Genomic DNA, 22,222 nt, shown 5'->3' on the forward strand with positions numbered 1-22,222 from the left:
TTGGGACAATTGTCATCATATTAGGCCATCTCTTATAGATAATTATTAATTTAATTTAATCTCTTATAAATAATTATTATTTTTAGTTAATATCTTATATCATAGATAACTCATCTACTAAATATTATTAGTTTAATATCTTATGGATAATTATTATTTAGTTTTTTTATAACAAAATTAATGTGCTAAATATATGTTTAGAACTTGGGTGCGTTATTTTATTTTTTGTCACATATTTGTTACAAATACATTAAGAGACGTGTTTCTCTTAAAGTTATTAATTATTAATAGAATACCTTTCTTTTATTATTTTATAATAACTTCGTGTATTACACAGGTTAAGTAAATAAAAAATCAAATAGTTAATAACTAAGATTTACAATTAGAAATGATATTTTTAAGACGCGTTTCTGATATCCAATTTTTTTTTTTGTCATGTATGAACACACTACTAGAAAATTGAGCAATTGCCACCAGAATTTGTGACCAAAAAAATTGGTTTCAAAATTTGTGACCATTTTTTGACCGATCTCTTATTAGTAGCAAAATCTGTTATTGACTATAATTACGGTCGCTATTCAATGGGAAATCCCCAATTGAAATAAAAAAAATGTCTAATGATATGGTAAGGTCACAAAATGGTGGCAAATAAATAAAAAAATGAAAACGTTGGTGGGTTTACGATTGATTTGGGACCGCTATCTTTGCCACCGTATTTTGCAGTCACAATATTGATAAAAAATATTAGCGGGCTAAAAGGAAAAAAATAGGCGGGCTAAAAGGAAAAAAATAGGCAGATCATTTAGGGTTTATGTTTCCATAATTTTTGGAGTACAGATAGCAATTGCCGTATTACAGAATTGAGGTATTCCTCACAATTACAGAATCCCTCCACTACACCATTACTTGTCCATTATCATCTCCCAAAGTTCTAATTAATCATTCGCCCGGTGAAGAATCATCTCTAAGTTGAAGTTCTGATTAATCGTTCGCCGGTGACGGACGGACGAAAGGTACGTTTGATTCTTGACTTAATTTCCTTCTTTAGCAATTTCATCACTTTAATTTGTTCTTATGTTTTCGATTGTTGTTATCAATGATATGGGAGGCTTGAAGAAAATAATAAAGTTATTATTCCAATAATAAACATGGAATACCTAGTAGTATTCGTTGTCTAGGAACATATCTATGCATCTCTTTACTTTGTCTTTGGTTTTACGTGGTGTTGTGGTGAGTTTTAGAACGCCCCTCTTTGTCTCTAATTAATATGTACTTTTTGTGGAATGAGTGCATCTTTCCGTGTCTAGCGGTTTATGTCTAGCGGTTTGTAATCGTTGCTGCCTTCCTGAAAGAAAAAAAAAACAACAAAAACAAGAAAAGATAAGCATTTTGATTACCTCCAAAAGCTTCCCATCATCCTGTACAAACTGCTCATACCTGGATAACAATACAACCATCTTTTTTCAGCATGTGCCATATGAAACATGATATAACTATTGTGTACGCTGTAGTGAACTATAGTTTCGGTTTTACAAACGTCTATCATTCCTAAAACACATCTTATATGACATCTTTCACTCTTGTGCGTCTGTATTTGGCGGGATTATCCTTTGAAAGCAACTCGGTGATCGGTTCGTACACCTTTGACCCATACTCAACCCGAACCAACCCGGAACCGTTTCAACCCGACAAAAGTTCCGAGCTTAACTTTTCAACTATGGATTCCTTTGTTGATGTCGTGTCTTGTTTCATTTGCATTCGTTCGTCTAGCCAAGATTCTGATATATGAAGAATCATTCCATCTCGGGTCGATCTATAGCTTGAACCGTTACCTTTATCAGGATTTACATGCTTCAACGAGTGCAATTCGTGTTCATAGTTTTTTATCCCCCATGCAAACTCGTCACATAGATCTTCCAAAAGTACCCTGGATCTCCACTCTTTTTCCAAGTCTTTTATAGGATTCACGAGGTTCGTTTTCGTCTCGTAAAGCTCCTGCGCCGGTTTCCGGTGAAGTGCCTCTGACCATTTTCGTAATTTCCTTTCGTCTTCAAGCTCGTCCCGGACAGATTGAATAGCGGCAGTGGCATGACCTTGTTTATCTTTGGTTAGTTGCCTCATCAAGTGTTCCATCTCGTGGCGGTCACGGGCCAGTTCTTTGATCTTTGAACGGGCCAGTTCTAGTTCGCGTTTCAAATCCCGAACCAGGGTTATGTTAGCTGCGTGTAATTCTTCGAGGCTCCAGATTCTGTTCAAAACTTTGAGCAGCTCAATTGATGTTTTGAGACTATAGCCCGTCTCATCGTTTCCTCCTCTAAACTCGATAGAACTTGTAGGAGTAACAGCAGGGTTGTAAGGTGCTACCTATGATAAAATTATCCAATTTTCAAACAAATGATAGTTCAAATACAATTCAAAAGGTTTTTATTTGCATTTGAGTTAAATGCCATTTTAGTCCCTGTGGTTTGAGCCATTTTGCAAGTTTAGTCCAAAGGTTTCATTTTTAACCTGTGGGTCCAAAAAGGTTTTACAGTTGCCATTTTAGTCCACTGGGTTAACTTCATCCATTTTTTCTGTTAACGAGAAGGCCAATTTGGTCATTTGTATGTAATTTTGTTAACTAAAAGGGCAATTCAGCCATATAAAATGACCGAATTGGCCTTCTCGTTAACAGAAAAAATGGATGAAGTTAACCCAGTGGACTAAAATGGCAACTGTGAAACCTTTTTGGACCCACAGGTTAAAAATGAAACCTTTAGACTAAACTTGCAAAATGACCCAAACCACAGGGACTAAAATGGCATTTAACTCTTTGCATTTTTTGTAAATACTTGAACATCACATATAAAGAGAGTGCGTTGATTTTTGTAAAATCAACTTCTAAATTAATAATAATACCCAACCAACATAAATTTATTTGAATCAATTGTGTTTTGTGACCTCTTATTTTGGTTTATGACACCTGAAGCAGTTATCTCAAAGGACGAAATTAAGCATAACACCTAAATTTAGGTGAATCCATTTACTTTTAACAACTATAAACATAGCACCTAAATTTGAAAAGAAAGATGATATCAAACGACTAAAATTGAGAGGAAGCGAAGTGATTACCTGAGGATTGATGCAAAGTGTGTGGAAGGGAAGGAAGATGAAAAATCCAAAAATAAGGAGAATTGGCATTTATAAGTGTGCAGAAGGGAAGGAAGATGAAAAATCCGATTTCTGAACCACTGAAATGCCCAAATCGTTTATGCTCCTTATCAGATCTCCCACTTTTGATAATGATTAACAGTAATAAAAAATTAATTACTCATTTTAAAGACAACTAGGAAATTGGGGATTATACAAAACATAAAGTTAGGCTAAGTGATGCTTACCAAAAATGAAGATTTAGGAATTCCTGTCACTAACGAAGATAATAAGATGAGAAGAGGTTGTTTTCTTTAAATCTAGGGCTATAATTTGATGATCTTCATTGAGCCTTTCCTTAGCTTCTCTTATCGAAGAACACATACTGTGTGTGCTTTTTTCTTTAGTCTATAGATTTGAGTAAAAGCTACGTGGCTCAAATGGAATTTTTCCAACAAAAACAAGTTTCTAAAGTGTCTATTTAGCCCCTCAACCTTCATAAATTGTCATTAAATAAACAAACCCACTAGCTTACACTTTTATTAACATAAAAAAATTTATTGTTTCATTAGAGTCATACACACATATTGATATACACATGTTAACTAGTTTTAAGTTTACCCATCCAACCAGGTTATTTGATTACATGTTTATGATGACTTTGAATTTTAGGTGCACTTATTTGATTAGTAATGGCCTGGTTTAGCTATCGAAAGTGGATGTATGAAAAGACTGATAGTGACGGATATCTTAATCCTGAATATTGTGACAATGTGGATTTGTTTTTGGACTTTGCGTTTTCTCATGATGCAGTTGTTGATAAGATGGTCAATATGCATGGTGAGACAATACTTGAGATAAAATGTCCTTGTTATAAATGTCAAAATATAAGTTATAGAGACAGAGCCACTGTTCAAAAACACCTATATAAGGAAGGTTTCATGCTACGTTACGAAAAATGGAGTGAACATGGCGAAAGTTCCATCTGCGACGTTGGACAATTTTCTACTACAATGGAAGTTGATGATAATGATGATGCCTACAGACGCATGGTGTTAGATAACATGTATGCATGCGGTTATACTTCAAATACTTTGGAAGGAGATGTACCAAATCCAGAAGCAAAAAGCTTTTATGACATGTTACAAGCCGCTGACGAACCTCTGTGGGAGGGGGAGAAGGCTACAAATTGTTCAAAGTTACAAGCTGCCACGAGTTTCTTGACATGGAAATCACTTTTTAATGTGTCCATTGCAGCTTATAACTATAACATTTCAATGGTTAATGCATTCCCACACTATGATGAAGCAACCCTTGATAAAATGAAAGAGAAGGAATTTGCTAAGTGGTTGCAAGAGCATGTAAGCATTTTGACTAACCTTTTGTTATATTAATGTTATAGCATTAAAGACCCTAATAACACAGTTTTATAAATGTAGGTTATGAATGTTCCAAATAAGGAACATCTAAGAGACATAGCCCAAGGGCCACTTACATATGTCAAATCTCACAAGGGTTATTTTGTCAATGGTTATAAGTTTCACACACAAACAGCTTATGATGGCCGAGTCACACAAAATTGTGGTGTTTGTGTCAAAGGAGCCACGTACAACGAAAATGAAAATGACTACTATGGATTATTAGATGAGATCCTAGAGTTGGAATATCATAGCACCATTGGGCGTTGTGTGGTTGTTTTGTTTAGATGTACTTGGTTTGATCCTGTAAAGGGGGTAAGGGTAGACCCCAAAACTCATATGGTTGATGTTAAACCCACGGCAATAGGATGCATTGACGACCCCTTTATCTTAGCATCACAAGCGCAACAAGTGTATTATACATCATATCCTTCAAAAGCAAAAGTACTAAATGGCTGGTTAACTGTTGTAAAGACGACCCCAAGGGGAGTTTACCAACTCGACCAAGATGTTAGCGAAGTGGAGGACGATGATGATGCGGACGTGGAACATTTCTTTCAAGAGAATGAAAGGGTAGAATGCACGGTTACGGAGGATCTTTTCCCCATTTCTTATGTACATGAGAATGGAAGGTTAGAAGAAGTGGAAGATGTCAACGATGATAATGATGATGAAGTTGAGTTTGAAGCCCCACATTTAGTTGACGAGGGTTTTAACGATAATGATGAAGAAGTTCAATTTAACAATGAAATTTTTGAAAATGAAGAATCAAGTGTCAGGTTCGATTATTATATATAAGGGTTAGGTTTTTATTTAGAATTATGCATAATTCATTTTCTTTTAAAAATAATGTTTTTGTTGCTAATTAGTTGTCTACATTAAAAGTGATTGTAACTAGTTTGTGTTAACTTTAGTCTAAATATTTATGGTTTCTTTTGTTGTAGATATCATGGCACGCACTATGGGTCGAGGTAGTGTTCCAGCTGGTGGTCGAGGTTTTGGTCAAGATGATGGTCAAGCTGGTGGACGAGGTGTTGGACGAGGTAGTAGTCAAGGTAGCGGTGTAGCTGGTAATCAAGGGACTTGGCGTTGTGGTGGTCGAGTTTATATGCGAGGTGGTGGTCAAACGAATAATCGAGTTGTTGGGCGACGTAGTGGTATAGGTAACAGTCAAAGTAGTGGTCAAGTGGGTGATCGAGGTGTTGGGCAAGGTGGTGTTCAATATGGTGTTCGAGGTGTTGGTGACGCTGATGACGAGTCTGATTTTCATGTGATGAATTCCCCCACTGAGAGTAGTGCTGATGATGATGACTCTGCTATTCATGTTGCTACCACGAGGCGGGGAAGCGCTTCCCACGTCCAAGTACCTGAACCAATCAATCGCGAATGGATTTGGGTTGTAGATGGAGAGTAAGTACACATATATTGTTTCTTTATGTACATAAAAAAATGTTACTAATATGGTTTTGTATTCATTGCTTTCATTTTGTAGATTTAGTAATCAAGGGACTGCTACCCGGGTTATTTTATCAAATTTAATAAGTTTGTGGTCCGGTCCATGAGAGAGCTGGAGACATGTTCCTAATGAGCACAAGACACGGTTATTTGAGCGATTCCAGGTGTGTGTACTTAGACCATTCTTATTATTTAACTGGTTGGAACTTTTTGTACGTTTATTTAAAGTTTTTTCTTCATAGATGCATTTCCAGTGGGAGGATAAATGGAATGCACGAATTCATAGGTGCTGGGAGAAGTGCATTGCTGGTAAATTCCCTAATTTGTTGCGGAACGTACGAAATGATGCTAAAGCTACAGCGAAAGAAAAAGGTAAAAATGTTGGAGAGGATATGACCGATCTTATTGACTTTAAACCAGCATGGATAAGATCTGAGATATGGAAACAAATGCTTGACCACTGGAACACACCTAAGTGGAAAGCAAAGTCTATAAGAAACAAAGAAATTAGAGGTAGGGCAACTGGAGGCAAACATACACTAGGATCTGAATCCTATGCGAGCATGAAAAGAAAAGCGGTAAAAATTGTTAATTTCCCTCTTATATATATATATATATCATGTAAATATCATTTTTATTAACTTCTAAATTCCACATTTATAGGCTAAGATACTTGGGCGTGAACTGTCAGTTCATGAAGCGTGGAAGCAATCACGCTGCAGGAAAGGAAGTCGACCATTGGATAAAGATCTAAGTTGTAGTAGTTCACTACTTTTGGATGTTGATTCGGAAGGGAACACTCAAGAAGAAAATATTGTATGGGTTGATGATAGGGCAGAGGAGACTTGGGTAAGTTGATTGATTAGTAAATCCAAACAACATATTTCAAAAACAGAAGTTTATTAAAATGAGATTTGAATAATATAATTATGTGTTTATCCCGTTAGGTTAAATATGATGGTTTTCTTGTGGAAAAGTACGGGAAAGAACGCATTAAACATCCAAAATTTGATGAAGACTTATGGTCACGAGCTGCGGGCATGAATAAAGGAAAAGTGTACGGGTTAGGCAATGTTAGTGACCCGTGTGTACATAACAGAGAAGACCCTGAGGTATGTTTAATCCTTTTAGACTAATAGTTTTTCGAAATATAAATAAAATTGTTTGCTCTTTGGCATAAGTGGAATCACATACATTAGTAATTTTTGTGCATTTCTGTTTGTTTGGTTTGCGATGTTTGTTTTTTTATCGTTGGGGTTGACATTCATATTGAGGAATTTCATATTGGTTTGATTACACTTTCTATACGGGTTGTTTCATACAAAAATTTGCTTGTGAAATTAGGTATAATTTCCTTCTAAATATGTAAACATTTAAAATGTAGCTCACAATTGTATTATGTTTTCTTTGCAACCAACTTGACCCGTTATTACTTTTGTTAGTTCTGACTTCTTGATTCTATTCGTTGGTTGTTTTGTAGATTGAAAAGTTGAACTTAGTTATCAAGGAGCTCGTTAAGACTAATGATGAAGAAAAAGAAAGGTTAGATGGAATTATTGCAACGTTGTTGGCTGAAAAAGAGAAAGATAAAGCGGATAAAGATGCTCTGCTCGAGAGGATGTCACAAATTGAAGCTATGTTAACGGCTACAGTTCGAAAATAGGCTATAAACACTTGGTTTCGAATGTTATGATGTTTTATCATATTAGGATACTTTTGGTTGTTTTATGTTTTAGTTGGTATTTTTATTAGAATGTTTTATATGCTTTTGAAACAGAGATGTTTTATATAACTTTGGGATTTTGTTATTTTATTAGACTTTTTATATATATTTTGGAGTTTTATTGATATGTAATTTGGATGAAATAGCAGGGAGAAATCTGAATCAAAATCCACCAAACAACTCCGTAGCAAATAAATGGTGGTGTCAAAAAATGGTGGCTAAATGGTATTAAATGGTGGCTAAATCGTGTCGCTAAATGGTGCATGGTGTCAAAAATGGTGACTAAATGGTATTAAATGGTGGTTAAATGGTAGCTATTATCTAAAAAACTCTGGCAAAATGGTGGAAATACCGGTGGCTAAATGGTAGCTAAATGGTATCTGGTACAAAAAAACGGTGGCAAAATGGTGGGAATACCGGTGGCTAAATGGTAGCTAAATGGTATCTGGTACAAAAAAACGGTGGCAAAATGGTGGGAATATCAGTGGCTAAATGGTATCAAAGCGGTGGCAAAAAAACTCGTCACAACATAGGTGGCAAAAATGGTGGCAATATCGGTGGCTAAATGGTATCAAAGCGGTGGCAAAAAACTCGTCACAACATGGTAGAAATGGTGGCAATAACGGTGGCTAAATGGTATCAAAGCGGTGGCAAAAAACTCGTCACAACACGGTAGCAAAACAAGGTGGAGCGTAACAAACATGTAGCGGTGGCAAATAATTTTGACCAGTTTTGTGGTGGCAAAAATTTGGTAGCAAAATATTAAAATGGTCACTATTTGGTGGCATTAGGGCAATTGACACGGATGTTTTTGTCACCGCATTTTCGGTGGCAAAATGGTGACAACAAGGAAATTGCTACCGTTTTGTGACCGAATATTTCATAGCAAATACCCTTTTTTCTAGTAGTGACAAAACGTGTGATGTTTGTCAAGTTTACAAATATGAAAGCATTTGAACTATCGATTAGAAGACCACCTAATATTATTTATCATTTATACATATACAGAGTTTTAAATAAAAGGTTAAAATTTATTGAGGCTTCGTTAACAAATTTTGCAATAATAGAATAATCTATTTTTATCACCAAAACCAAACTTTCTATTAATATATTAAATATTTTTATTTTCACTATACAAAATTACATTTACTCGACCCATGTAATACATGAGGTTTTTTAGATATAACTTTTTATTATTTGATATATAAAAGTAGATTTATTGAATTCGTACAATACACGGGTTTTTTAAGGATATATATATTTTTTTATTATTTAGTACAGAAAATTACACTTATTCAAACCGTGTAATGCGCATATTTATAAAGATGTATTTTTTTATTATTTGGTAAACAATATTATATTTATTCAACCCGGGTAATACACGTGGTTTTAAAGATATAACTTTTTATTTGGTATATAAAACTACATTTATTCAACCCGCACAATATGGTTCTTATAGATATAACCTTTTATTATTTAACATAAAAATCATATTTATTCAACCCGTCCAATAAATAAGGTTTTTAAAGATATATTGTTTTATTATTTAGTATATAAAATTTATTTATTTAACCCGTGTAATACACGAGGATATAACCTACTAATAATATATATAGGTATCCATAGGAGTAGAAGAGTAGAAAGTCACTTTAAACATGTTTTCCATTGATTATAAACGTTTTCGTACGGAGAGAATTCGTCAGCACTTCGTGGCAAGATTCTCTGGAAAGTTACAAATGAAAAACATAACATGCCTATTTATAGGCTGTCCAGTTCGCACGGGATAACAACACCACTTCGCATGAACTGGCACCTCCAGTTCGTGCGACCTGACCATTCAGCATCAGTTCGTGCGAACTGGACCATAACACATATTAACCTTATCTTTTCAATCTATTACATATATTTGACACGACATGGACTGATGACATAGGCGATAGACATTATGCATCAACATTATTTAATATATAAAATTAAATTTACTTAACCCATACAATACACGTTGTTCTTAAAGATATAACTTTTTGAGTAAATTACAAGTTTTGTCCTTTATGTTTGTACCAAATTGCAAGCGGTGTCCTTTACCTTTAAATTTGACGAGTTTTGTCCTTAATGTTTCAAAATCTTGCACGTTATGTTCTTTAGCACTAACCTAGTTAGAATTTTCTATTAAGTTATGTCACATGCGTAGCACACGAGGGTAGAATAGTCATTTCCCCTCCCCAAACCTTAATAACACCCCCAATTCATCACAGATTCATCCTTTGCTTTCATCACAGTACTGACCAACTACGACGGTTACAGCGAGAACCATAACCTCATCGATGGCCTCAAATTCTGAAAAATCGCCACCACTTCTCCGCCGTGAAGCCACTTCCTTCTCCTCCGCCACCGCCGATGTTGTCCAAGATTGGACCACCGATCCATCCGTCAGCGATCAGACTCGCCGCCGCGGTACTGTTGCTTAACTCTACTCGTCCTGTCGTTACTCAAATTCCGCTACTTCCACTGCTGCTAAAGGTGGTTGTTAGGTTATTAAGTTACCGTATAGTTGTTAGGTTTTGGTTTGTGATGAAGTGTATTAATATGATGCTTATAGATTCATATGTTGTTGTTGATGTTAAAATTTAGTATTCTAGATACAGATTGACGGTTTGTGGTTATGTAATTCTTCATAGATTTGTTTGACCTTGGCCACATGATACAGTAAATTTGATTATTGTTTTCATTACTCATTTTCATGGTTGCAAAAGTCGTTAGGCGCTCCCTAGTCGGTCGACCGGGGAGTTGAGAGTACTCGGTATACGCGGAGAGTACTCGGGGAGTACTCGGACATGTTAAATTATAAAGAAATTACTTTTTGGAGATTAAATATATGTCAGATAACACAAATTTACTAATATTTATAACAAAATACGTGAAAATGATATTCATTCTTTAATATGATAGGTATAGAAATTATGTTATATTATTATTTAAGTCAAACTAGGCCCGAGTTAACCTACTAGATCCAATTCTGGCTGAGGTTGACCGTGTTTGACCGACTCCGAGTAATTAGGCGGAGTCAAAGAAAGTCGCCTCGGCAGCCTGGCTTGTAGCGACTACTCGGGGAGTACTCGGCCTTGGAAACCTTGTTTTACAACCATGCTCATTTTTATCACAATTTGACATTTTGACTTAATTAGTTTTAGCTTGTTATTTATTAGTCATGATCTCCGTTTTGTTCGTGAGAATTTGGTTATTAAGTGACCAGGATGTGGGGTTAGTAGGTGCAGGTGGTGGTGGATCTAGATGAGAGCAGATGGTGAACAGGAGGTGGTGGTTGGTGGGAGCAGGTGGGGTTGGTGGTAGTGGTTGATGGTGGGGGTGGTGGTTGATGGTGGCGGTGGAGGACTGATGTGGGAGAGACCGGTGGACTGATGAGAGAGGGGGGTGGAGTGAACGTGGAAAGAGAGATTAACTTTTAATGTTTAATTTTGATATATTTTATTTAACATTTTTAAATAATTAGGTAAAAAGACTAAAATACCCTTATGTTATCTGATTTAACCAAAAAAATCTAACTAGGTTAGTGCTAAAGGATATAACGTGTAGGATTTTGAAACGTTAAGGACAAAACTCGTCAAATTTAAAGGTAAAGGACACCGTCTTCAATTTGGTACAAACATAAAGGACAAAACTTGTAATTTACTCAACTTTTTTATTATTTTATATCTAAAGTTACATTTATTCAACCCATATAATGAACGAGATTTTTAAAGATATATTGTTTTATTATTTGGTATATAAAATTAAATTTATTAAATCCGTGTAATAAACGAGATTTTAATTTTTTTTATTTGGTATATAAAATTACATTTATTCAACCCGTGTATTACACGAGGTTCTAATCTAGTAATAATCTATACTATATAATAAAAGAAACCACTTTTGAGACACTTGTCATCATATTAGGCCATCTCTTATAGATAATTATTAATTTAATTTAATCTCTTATAAATAATCATAGATAACCCATCTAGTAAATATTATTAGTTTAATATCTTATGGATAATTATTATTTAGTTTTTTTATAACAAAATTAATGTGCTAAATATATGTTTAGAACTTGGGTGCGTTATTTTATTTTGTGTCACATATTTGTTACAAATACATTAAGAGACGTGTTTCTCTTAAAGTTATTAATTATTAATAGAATACCTTTCTTTTATTATTTTATAATAACTTCGTGTATTACACAGGTTAAGTAAATAAAAAATCAAATAGTTAATAACTAAGATTTACAATTAGAAATGATATTTTTAAGACGCGTGTCTGATATCCAATTTTTTCTTTTTTTTTTTGTCATGTATGAACAAAACGTGTGATGTTTGTCAAGTTTACAAACATGAAAGCATTTGAACTATCGATTAGACGAACACCTAATATTATTTATCATTTATACATATACAGAGTTTTAAATAAAAGGTTAAATTTATTGAGACTTCGTTAACAAATTTTGCAATAATAGAATAATCTATTTTTATCACGAAAACCAAACTTTGTATTAATATATTAAATATTTTTATTTTTACTATACAAAATTACATTTACTCGACCCATGTAATACATGAGGTTTTTTAGATATAACTTTTTATTATTTGATATATAAAAGTAGATTTATTGAATTCGTACAATACACGGGTTTTTTAAGGATATATATATTTTTTTATTATTTAGTACAGAAAATTACACTTATTCAAACCGTGTAATGCGCATATTTATAAAGATGTATTTTTTTATTATTTGGTAAACAGTATTACATTTATTCAACCCGTGTAATACACGTGGTTTTAATTTAAAGATATAACTTTTTATTTGGTGTATAAAACTACATTTATTCAACCCGTACAATATGGTTCTTATAGATATAACCTTTTATTATTTAACATAAAAAATCATATTTATTCAACCCGTCCAATAAATGAGGTTTTTAAAGATATATTGTTTTATTATTTAGTATATAAAATTTATTTATTTAACCCGTGTAATACACAAGGTTATAACCTACTAATAATATATAGGTATCCATAGAATCATGTTCATTCATCAAATTTAGGGTTCGGTTCATATGCAAACTGACCATGAGTAATTTAAGGTGCTAATTGATCTTTAAGATTTATTTCGAAAGTTGAGCCTCTTTTATCTATAAGAGTTGAAGCCGCTTTTATATTCAAACTAACCAATTCGAAAGTTGAAGCCACTTTTATCTACCAGCCCTGGCCCGATTGCTATCTCGAAATAGTCACTTGTTTGTCTTCTTCGTGGCTGTTATTCTGTTCCTCAAAGAGACATTGATAATGGGTCTGTATGAAATTCTCGGGAAACTATCAAAATCTAAACTGTTATCAAAATATTCCGGTTTTTTTAATCGTCTTAAACAAATTTGGGACCCGGTGTCATACCATCGTGAACTTATGTACGCCTATTTTGCCAACATCAATACGAGGTCTTCTGCTAGTATGGATCATTTCTCTCCTCGTATGGAGAAAATCTTTTCGTCTTCCGTGAAGAAAACTTATGACGGTTCTCTTAATTCCCTTTATCATTTAATTGTCTACGCATTATTTTTTTTCTACTTATGATATGTAGTAATAGTATATTTGTTTTGTTTTCAAAATCTTCAGCTCTGTTTGCTTGGGCCGCCACTGATGTTAATGGTATGGTCATCAATGTGATATTATCGTTTAGTACGCTCTATTTTTTTTACTGTCAAAGGAGTGAACTCAATCAAGAGTTACTTGGCTTCCCTTGCCTCGTTAGCGAACTGAAATAAAACTTTGTCAGATTCTCCTTGAGTTCATTCAAAGATGTAGCGAAGTGGATATATGTAGAACATTGTTCAGAAAATGCTTACAAGTACTACAATTTTCAGCCACTTAGAAATTCAAAATATTTGTACAGCAATTTTCAGCTATGAAATTTGTTGTTAAAACTTTTACTTTATTAGTTAATTATCTGATAGAATAATTATTAGATTATTATGTGACCCAACCGGATCGAAACCAGAGTGAAAAAAAATTAATATTTTTTGCGATAAACAACCGACTTCCAAAAATTTCCGATTGTTAACCTGCAATTATTAGTTTAAAAGGTTGGTGATTGAAATTCCGTTTATGGTACCTTAGTTATTCTTATTGTTTCAGCCAAGTCTTGGTATGTAGCGAGGGCGCTATTGAGTAAGGATCCCAAGCTGGAGTCCCGGTTAGCATCAGAAACTCAAAGCTCAGCTGAATCCCAATTAGCAAGGGACTGTATGTTGAGTATGTTGGAGAATCTGGACAAAAAAGGTTTTGTACGATAAGATTATTCTTCTCTCGTCTTTTTAAGTAATTTGCTTAGGTATTTTGTTTGATTTTGCAGATCTGAAGAACATGCTTTCATGTTTTTTGGAGAATAATCCTGAAATTCTAAAGGGTTTGTACATAACCAGTTGTTCTTTGTTGTTGTTGTAATGTAATGTAATGTAATAGTAGTTGTTGTTAATGCTCTCTTAAAGGGTTGTTCTCTTTGTGTATCAGTTCTCTTTCGGGGAGGACCCAACTCCATTGAGCGCATTACGATGGAGAACATACATATTTCATTTCCTAAGATGATTGCCACCATTGCGGATGAATATGAAGCTCAACATTATGCAGAGAAAAAACAAAATAGATTGATCGCGCTTAAGATAAATTCAGACTTCAGTCACGCAGGTCTTCTTGTGAATGTGTCTGATCTGGGAAAAGAAACCCTGAAGGTTTTCATTTGTGATAATTCAGTGGTGGTAATCGGTAAGGTGGTAACTCCATCTAGATATGGCCAAGTGGAAAAGGATATAATAAAGCTGTGCGATAGAAATTATGATTTTAATCAGGCGACTGCTGAGATCACGGAGGAAGGTGAATTGAGGATCTCTTATCCTATTGTATATGGAGAAGCAGTGAAGAGACCCATGTGTATGCAGCTGAAACTTAAGCAGATGGATGATTGATTCCTTTGTCATGTGTAATAATTTATTTCAAAGACCACATGGTGCTTCATTCGTGCTCTAAAATTTCGCAGCGAACTTGTGTTAAGAGTTCCAACCCTGTCAAAATGTTTAGCTGTTGTTATTTAGCATATTAATATTTTAGAATTAAATTTGATCAAAACAGTATATATCATTGCTATTAAAGAAAAACGAAAGAAGCTACGAAACAAAAACGAAAGAAGCTATGAAACGAAAACGAATCGATATAGGTCGTCTCCGGATCGTCGTCGAAACAATATACATCATTGCTATGAAACAAAAACGAAAGAAGCAATCGTACCCGACGAATCGCGAATCTGATCATCAAAGGTTGAAGGTCGTCGTTGCCGCTGTTCATATCCTCTAGGGTTTTGGGAGGAATGAAACATCGGTAGGTTATAATAGGTGTAAAATGGATAAGGTTGAGGTTTTTTTGTTTATAAAATAGTTAAAACTAGTATATTACAACTACAGGGACTGTTTGTGTAATAAATAAAACTTAAAAACTAACTTCAGTTAAAAAAAATTAACGGAAGTTCATTGAGTACCAACATGTTGATAGGTAGGATTATTATATACCAATTCTGTAGGCTGGATTATTATTTACCAACTGGTTAAAGATTGGTTTATTAAATACCAATTTTCCTTTATTTTATAAATTCCAGCTAATATAAATAATATCCACATAAGCATTAAAAAGAAAATAAGAAATAAAAGAAAAACATAAAAGTAACCTGATGATGACCTACTAATTACACAGTATTAGAATACAAAATTAAAGTTTAATAATGACTTTAGAGAGACAAAAAAAAAAAGTTTGGATGACTTAATTGAGACACTTGACAAACTTTCCAGAAATAAGAAATAAAAGAAAAACAGGTAACCTGATGATGACATGGTAATTACACAGTATTAGAATACAAAATTAAAGTTTAATGACTTTAGAGAGACAACAAAAAGTTTGGATGACTTAATTGAGACACTTGACAAACTTTATTACATTTTAGTGGAATTTTCCCTTATTCTAATTATTATTTACATTTTTAATCAACTATAAACCTGAAAACTATTTTGAGAAAAATTATCGTTGCAGGTTAAATCTTGACGAAGAACGGGAGTGAGATGTAAGCGGTGATATTTTTTGTTTTCAATTTGAACACATTGACCTTGAAACACTTTGAAGGGATAGAGACCAAAAATAAACGAATTAAATCACTTCTCTGAATGTTAACCTTATTCATAAATTAAGCTATTTTTAGTCTTTTAGGTTTCTCTCGATCTTTATGATTGCAACCTTTCTATCTTGGGTCCTTTCCTAAAACAGCCATTATATTATATATTATATCTATCTTATTATGTAAAAAAAATAAAGCATGTGCTCCTTTACCAACGAGTGTTTAAGACCCGCGCGTTGCGGCAGTACCGGTAAACCGAACAAAAGAATATGTAAAAACGTTGAGCCGCACACACGCTTTGCGACGTTTTCACTTGCAAACGCAAAAATGGAATTTTAAAAATATTAAAGATTCAAGTATGGTGAATCTTGGAAGTAAATGTGTTTTTTAACTGCGAATAACTACATTTTGTTGTATTCAACATCAAACTCTCTCATGATTATGATTCATGAAGAACTTTATGTACCTGCATTTCATTATTAATAGTTTCTTGACATTTACACCCACAGATTTGAATTACCACATACTCAGTATAAAAATATTATTTATTTACTTCCTATAACAAAAGAAAAGTAGTATTCAGAAAAAGGAAGATGAGACTTGAAATTTGAAAGTAAAGTAGTATTGAGAAAAAGGAAGATGAGACTTGAAATTTGAAAGTAACTCTTTACTGTTTTTTGGTTGAATGGCCAATGGAAATTCTATTCCAACCAATAAAGTCATCTAGTCATCACAGCCACACAACACAACCACCACTCTCCGCCACCACCATCGGCTGACAACCACGCCATCAGCACCAAGCCACCACTACCACAACAGTGCAACACTGATCTGACTATCGACAACCACTCGTCGTCCGCCACAGCTAATGGAAGAGCTATCTGGTCTTGTTCCACCTTCGCTAGATCGGAAGCACCGCCTCCCGCCTAAACCCTAGCGCGTCTCCTTTTCTCAAATCAAGATTTAGGTTGTGACTCGAGAGGGAGGGCGGTGCCTGAAAACCAACAGTCACCACAATGTACCACCATCGCTATTAGGGGAGATGTATGGACAGTCAACACAATGTACAGCCACACTATCGTTGGATTCGGTTACAGGTGTAGAGAAGATTGAAGACATAGAGGCAGAGGGAGCACTACTAGAAAACTAGGTTTTTCCGACGGCAATTTTGGTCGCAAACCAGTCGCAATTGCCCTGCTGCGACTGTTTTCCGACCGGAACTGCGATCGGAAAATCACCCGTCGCAATTGCTCTACTCCGACTAACTTGCGACTGCTGCTATCTTTTGCGACTCGGGTTTTGCGACTTTGATAATGGTCACAAATATTGCGACTGCTCTTGGTTTTGTGGGACTTTGGTTGTGACGGTCTTGATGCGACCGTATTCCGACCGCCTACCTTTTACAAGCTGCGATCGTTTTCCGACCGCATGCCTTTTACAAATTGCGACAATTTTGCAACTGCTTGCCTTTTTGAAAAACTGCGACCGTTTTTGCGGTCGCAACTTTTATTAATTATAAGCCATTTTCTATTTTAACAGCAGCAAACATATTCTATATAACATTACAGCGTAATAGAGTCATTAAAATCTGAACTAAGCATCCCATTCATCAAAGAGATTGAATTTTAATTTTATTCCAATTCTAATTAACAACAGGTCAGCAGCAAAAAAAAAAAAAAAAAAAAAAAAACACATCTGATTCTCCATCTCTATATTCTTTTTTTTTTTTCATAACTGGTCATGTTGATTTGGTGAGACGGCATTCATATGTCCGTTTGAAATTATATGCTCTTGGCGCTGTGAAGCCGGCGGCTCCTGGACTTGTTTCGCATCCCCATTCTCATTGGTCCCTGCGGTTGAGTTCTTAATCTTTAACACATCAAGCGTTTCCACGTACTTCTGAACCCTTTTCACCTAAAAATATCGATAGAACAACGTTAACATAATCATGTTACTAAGTATGCTAAAACTTTAAGTGACAAACATACCTGCATTTTTCTCTGTAGTTTTACATCTCCATCCGCGGTAATTCCATCCAATTTAAGTAGTTGGTTCATCAATAACTCGATCAGATTTAACAATGTCTTCTCCGCTACTTTCCCTCCTTTTGAGATAACCGATTCAAGCGCAGATACCTACCCGCATTTAAATTCACAAACATTAGTGTCTTAACTGATAACCAAAAAAATGGAAGGGAGAACAAAATGACAATACAAAAAAGGCGAAAACTAGATCTTTTTATAAAGGCATATTGCAACGAAAAAGATAAAGCTAACCAACTAATAACAATGATAAAACATTAATAACTATCCTAATATTCAAATCAGAGACACACAATGATAATAAACTCTTCTAAGAATAAGAATTATGATTCTTGTAACGATGTACCTGGCCAGCAAGTTTATCGACTTCCAAGCTAATCGGATATTAATTTAGCGGCTTTCTCCATCTGCGCATTCTTTCGCATCTCGATATACCTCTTTTCTTGGCTAATCGGGTCTTCCACCAACACCATTTTCAACCGATCCTTCACACCGACAACATCCAGATACGTTTTGGAGCCCCTTTCTTTATCTTTGTACATCAGTTTCTGATCCTCATGGTGTAGTCCTGTCGGCCCCGATAACATCTTCTTCAATTCCCCTGCATCACACAAAACCAAAATTAAAAAAAAAAACATAAAAAATCCATATTCAAAAAAGAATAAATTAATTACCAAATGTAGCTTGAGAACTAATATTGATCTCATAGTATATGGACCCGAATTTGACCCGAACCCAAATAGTTGGTTGCATGATATGTGGAATGTTGGCGTTGTTGAATGTTGATACAAAACTAAAGTGGCATGCTCTTTTAAAGTGGTAGCTTTATCCCCAAAGTGTTAGATTTATTTAAAAGATTTGACAAATAGTCCTTTTGTTTATTTAAAGAAAAAAGAAGTAACAAAATTGTCAATATAATTGTGTAGAAAGATGACGATTTTTTGAGCATTTACCTGTAGTTACAATGAGCACCAGCCCCAGTAACATTGAGCACCAGCCCCGTTCGAGTCGCCCTGTTCAAGATTTCATCTTTAATACGCGATACATACATAGTTAACATGATTAAAACTAAAAAAATTAAAACATAACTGACCGGGATCAGCTTAAGGTCACATGAAACTACCACTCCAGCAACCTAGGTAATCCTCAGAACAAAACAAAAGCTCGATGTTAGAATTTCAAGATTCTTAACCACAGTATGTATCGAGAAAACAAAAACAAACAGTTCATCGCCTGCAAATACCACAAGAATGTAACAAGCCACATAGTTCATCACATACGAAGATGCCTACAGGCTATAACAGGGCCCAACTTGAAATTCCCACTGTGTACCAACAAAGTGGAGTTTTATATGGTTACAAATGGGAAAAGGAGAGTCGGGTTCGGATCAAAACGGGACTAAATAACCTGACCGGGCATAACTTAGCCATGGAACCTCTTCGACTTCTGATTGCTGAAGATCTCGGCAGCAGCACAAGTCTTGTTAGTCAGGAATGGCTCACCAGCTAAGCATCACACAAAATCAATCCCGAGCACTCTCGGGGCACCCCCACTGACCATAAGATTCAATCACTAACCTAAAATATTCTCATTTCCAATTGAACATAGTGCTTATCTGATAGTATATTGCTTACATATCAATATCAACATATATGTTATATGTTAGAAACGAAAGGCCGTACGATAGTGTCTTGAGGACCTTCCATACTTGACCAGAGTCAGTATTTTGTTCTGCTTCCATATTATCAGCTCACCACCTACATTTATAAGAGTTTAAACCGTGTATTTGTCTCTCTATTAATGAAAATAAATTATCACCAAATCAACTTAATAACTCGTACCAACAGCACCAGAAGCAAGATACTCTCCTGCATGTTCCAGATGGATGAAAATAAATTATCATCAAATCTCCTCCACAGGCCATTGGATCATCTGCCTCCCACTTCCGTCCAACCAGACGGCCCTCGGAAACGACTGCAAAACAAACATATCATACATAAACGACATCGTTTTTAGCTCCGATCATCGCCCGATCAATGCATAGTAAAAAGTGTGGTAGATGTGTTTGGTTTATTAACTTTAAAAAAAGTGAAACAATATCTGCTGGTCCGATCGTGCACACCAGCTTCGTCCCCCGCGTGCTCCTGAACCCGTTCTCCTTCAGCTCCGCCCGTCACCGCATCCACCTCGATCGAACCCGCAGAAACTGAAACCCCGTTTTGCTTTTTAAAACCACGCTGAATGCTAAAATTCATACAAATGTACACATATAATTCTAGGAATTTGATCATTGTCTAAACAGAAAAAGAGAATGGTGGGTTCGACCCACCATAAGATCCATTAGCGGATCATGAAATAGTGCAGGTGATACACCAAATGTCATAACCATGAAAAGAATTCTAACAAAACTAAAAGCAAACAGCCAAGCAGTTATAATAACTTGAGCAATCTTCAACAATCTATAGGTTGTTAAAAAAAGAAAAAGAAAAGCATAGAAAAGCTTCCCTTTTGAGGCATGTGCCATTGCAAGGCCAATCCAATCCATTGACAGATGACAATCATGAGCTCATATGCCACTCATAATCCATTGAAATCAAGTATTCTCTGGATGGATCTTCATGTAAATGATTGTACACAAACAGTCCAGCTTGGGTCACAACTGTACAGTAGTTGTATCAAAGCATTTCAACTTTTATGACTCGTATATGTACACAAACAAAACCTTTGGATTTAACAAGCAAGTTTCCCCCTAAAACTGCTTCAAGCCTTTGACTAAACTAGCTAACTTCAGCATGAGAGCACTTCTGGTCATTGACCTTGCATTCCTCAGTCATCAAAACTAACAACAAAGTAATAATTCTAGCAATCTATAATCTAAATCTACATTTTTCACATTTCAAAACTTCATATATAGATTTTGCATAAACCTATAGACTATAGTGAATGATACCAGTTGCATATACTTCCATGAGTTGACTAACAGTGATTTACTATCTCCTAGTTGACCAAATACTCTTAGAAGCCAGAAACTTCATATTTCAACTTTCAATCATATGATTGAAAATATCTTCCTAATGGCTAATTCACTAAGAATATGATTGTAAACTCCAAATGTTTCAAAATTCATCACTAATCAAAATCAACACGTTCCAGTACAAAAGTTCATCAAACTCCCAACAGATCAGATTTCAAATCGATTCCTTCAAAATCCCCAAACACTAGCCCTAGAAAGACAAATAACAAATTACCTTGTTGTCTCCTGTTGATTTCTTTTGAAATAAATTGACATTCAATATCTAAAAACCAAAAAACAAACAATTAAGTAAAGTTGCTGCTCATGGAATTCAAACTGAATGGAAATATGAATTAACTAGGGTTTAGGAAGAACCTAAACAGTGATAGTTGGAGACAAATAGTTGAAATTATCAGTGAGATAGAAACAATTGCTTCCAAATTGCACACATAAATAGTTTTTTAGAGAATTAATTTTAGCAAACCCTAATTGATCGAATCAGTAATCAAATTAACAAGAACCGAGGTCGAATTCGACCTTGACTGGTACAAGAGAAGATGAAATTGATAGAATCGAGAATCATACCTTGAAATTAATAGAATCGAGTCAGACCTTGTGGAAACCGTCAGAGTTCTGCGTCACTGTTTTCCGATCAGTATGTTTCATTTGCAAAATCGTTTTCCGGTGGAGATGTTCGAGCTCGAAAGCTTCAACATTTTCCGATCATTGATCATTGCCGGTGGAGAGAGCGGTGGAGATGTCGCGTCCGGTGGAGATGAGGTTGATCATTGCCGGTGGAGAAAGCGGTGTGAGGGGACGAGGATGGGGAGTCTGGTGGAGTTCTGAGTGTGAGGGTTTAATCAGCTATTCGATTAATACCTTTTTACTTTTCATGATTTAGTACTTTTGCCATCAATTTGCCACCAAAAATAACCATATACGATTCACGTGAGAAATTATTACTTAATTTCTTACCGTTCATTTTGGTAGCAGAATTTGGTGGCAAGTGCCTTTTTTTAGTAGCATGAAGAGAGAGAAAGAGGAGAGAGAGAGAGAGGCGTCTCGCTAGAGTGTGTTCTAAGAAAAGTTGAAGGAGATGCCATTAAATCAAGTGGTGGTGGATAGGGCTGTAAACAAACCGAACGTTCAGCGAACAGTTTGTGAATCGTTCGGCAGGAAGTTCGTTTATGTTCGTTCGTTTAATAAACAAAGGAACATGAACAATAAAATCCGTTAT

General features: G+C 35.1%; 3 protein-coding genes, 1 long non-coding RNA gene and 1 pseudogene across 6 annotated transcripts; 2 read left to right on the top strand and 3 right to left on the bottom strand.

Moving 5' to 3' along the window:
* The first annotated feature begins 661 nt into the window (after positions 1-661).
* On the top strand, positions 662-7,829 carry LOC110871151. 2 transcript variants are annotated; one of them, XM_022120079.2, is made up of 7 exons: positions 722-1,013; positions 5,492-5,957; positions 6,040-6,166; positions 6,245-6,580; positions 6,666-6,851; positions 6,950-7,114; positions 7,483-7,829. In XM_022120079.2, the coding sequence occupies exons 4-7, from the start codon at positions 6,245-6,247 to the stop codon at positions 7,663-7,665; spliced, it is 870 nt and encodes a 289-aa protein (XP_021975771.1). In that variant the 5' UTR covers positions 722-1,013; positions 5,492-5,957; positions 6,040-6,166; the 3' UTR covers positions 7,666-7,829. The 2 variants fall into 2 exon arrangements, 1 of the variants encoding a protein (XP_021975771.1); XR_004865512.1 differs by lacking the exons at positions 6,245-6,580; positions 6,666-6,851; positions 6,950-7,114; positions 7,483-7,829 and adding exons at positions 3,943-4,490; positions 4,569-5,326 and having other exon boundaries at positions 662-1,013.
* LOC110872950 (uncharacterized protein At5g41620) lies at positions 1,117-3,550 on the bottom strand. 2 transcript variants are annotated; one of them, XR_002554799.2, is made up of 4 exons: positions 3,378-3,550; positions 3,112-3,272; positions 1,438-2,364; positions 1,117-1,345 (listed from the first exon to the last, which is right to left on the bottom strand). XR_002554799.2 is itself a non-coding variant. In XM_022121856.2 (3 exons), the coding sequence occupies exons 2-3, from the start codon at positions 3,178-3,180 to the stop codon at positions 1,681-1,683; spliced, it is 753 nt and encodes a 250-aa protein (XP_021977548.1). In that variant the 5' UTR covers positions 3,181-3,272; positions 3,378-3,550; the 3' UTR covers positions 1,372-1,680. The 2 variants fall into 2 exon arrangements, 1 of the variants encoding a protein (XP_021977548.1); XM_022121856.2 differs by lacking the exon at positions 1,117-1,345 and having other exon boundaries at positions 1,372-2,364.
* Positions 7,830-12,963: 5,134 nt separating the features above from the next.
* Positions 12,964-14,881, top strand: LOC110870072. Its single transcript, XM_035976788.1, has 5 exons — positions 12,964-13,290; positions 13,392-13,424; positions 13,911-14,054; positions 14,128-14,181; positions 14,286-14,881. Exons 1-5 carry the CDS (start codon positions 13,065-13,067, stop codon positions 14,735-14,737), a joined length of 909 nt encoding a protein of 302 aa, XP_035832681.1. The 5' UTR covers positions 12,964-13,064; the 3' UTR covers positions 14,738-14,881.
* Positions 14,882-17,658: 2,777 nt separating this feature from the next.
* On the bottom strand, positions 17,659-19,023 carry LOC110872951 (annotated as a pseudogene).
* A 554-nt stretch (positions 19,024-19,577) lies between these two features.
* Positions 19,578-19,903, bottom strand: LOC110872952. Its single transcript, XR_002554801.2, has 2 exons — positions 19,814-19,903; positions 19,578-19,729 (listed from the first exon to the last, which is right to left on the bottom strand). It is a non-coding gene; the product is annotated as an uncharacterized LOC110872952 (long non-coding RNA).
* Positions 19,904-22,222: the final 2,319 nt, after the last annotated feature.

The sequence above is a fragment of the Helianthus annuus genome, chromosome 8, assembly GCF_002127325.2.
Source record: "Helianthus annuus cultivar XRQ/B chromosome 8, HanXRQr2.0-SUNRISE, whole genome shotgun sequence".
Classification (NCBI taxonomy): Eukaryota; Viridiplantae; Streptophyta; class Magnoliopsida; order Asterales; family Asteraceae; genus Helianthus; species Helianthus annuus.

Bases quoted from the DNA above. Each gene is read 5' to 3' on its own strand.
- LOC110872950 (XM_022121856.2), bottom strand. From the start codon at position 3,180: ATGCCAATTCTCCTTATTTTTGGATTTTTCATCTTCCTTCCCTTCCAC. The intron at 2,365-3,111 runs GTAATCACTTCG...ATTTTATCATAG, and splicing joins CACTTTGCATCAATCCTCAG to GTAGCACCTTACAACCCTGC.
- LOC110871151 (XM_022120079.2), top strand. From the start codon at position 6,245: ATGCATTTCCAGTGGGAGGATAAATGGAATGCACGAATTCATAGGTGC. The intron at 6,852-6,949 runs GTAAGTTGATTG...TTATCCCGTTAG, and splicing joins ATAGGGCAGAGGAGACTTGG to GTTAAATATGATGGTTTTCT. The intron at 7,115-7,482 runs GTATGTTTAATC...GTTGTTTTGTAG, and splicing joins ATAACAGAGAAGACCCTGAG to ATTGAAAAGTTGAACTTAGT.
- LOC110870072 (XM_035976788.1), top strand. From the start codon at position 13,065: ATGGGTCTGTATGAAATTCTCGGGAAACTATCAAAATCTAAACTGTTA. The intron at 13,425-13,910 runs GTATGGTCATCA...TTATTGTTTCAG, and splicing joins GGCCGCCACTGATGTTAATG to CCAAGTCTTGGTATGTAGCG. The intron at 14,055-14,127 runs GTTTTGTACGAT...TTGATTTTGCAG, and splicing joins GGAGAATCTGGACAAAAAAG to ATCTGAAGAACATGCTTTCA.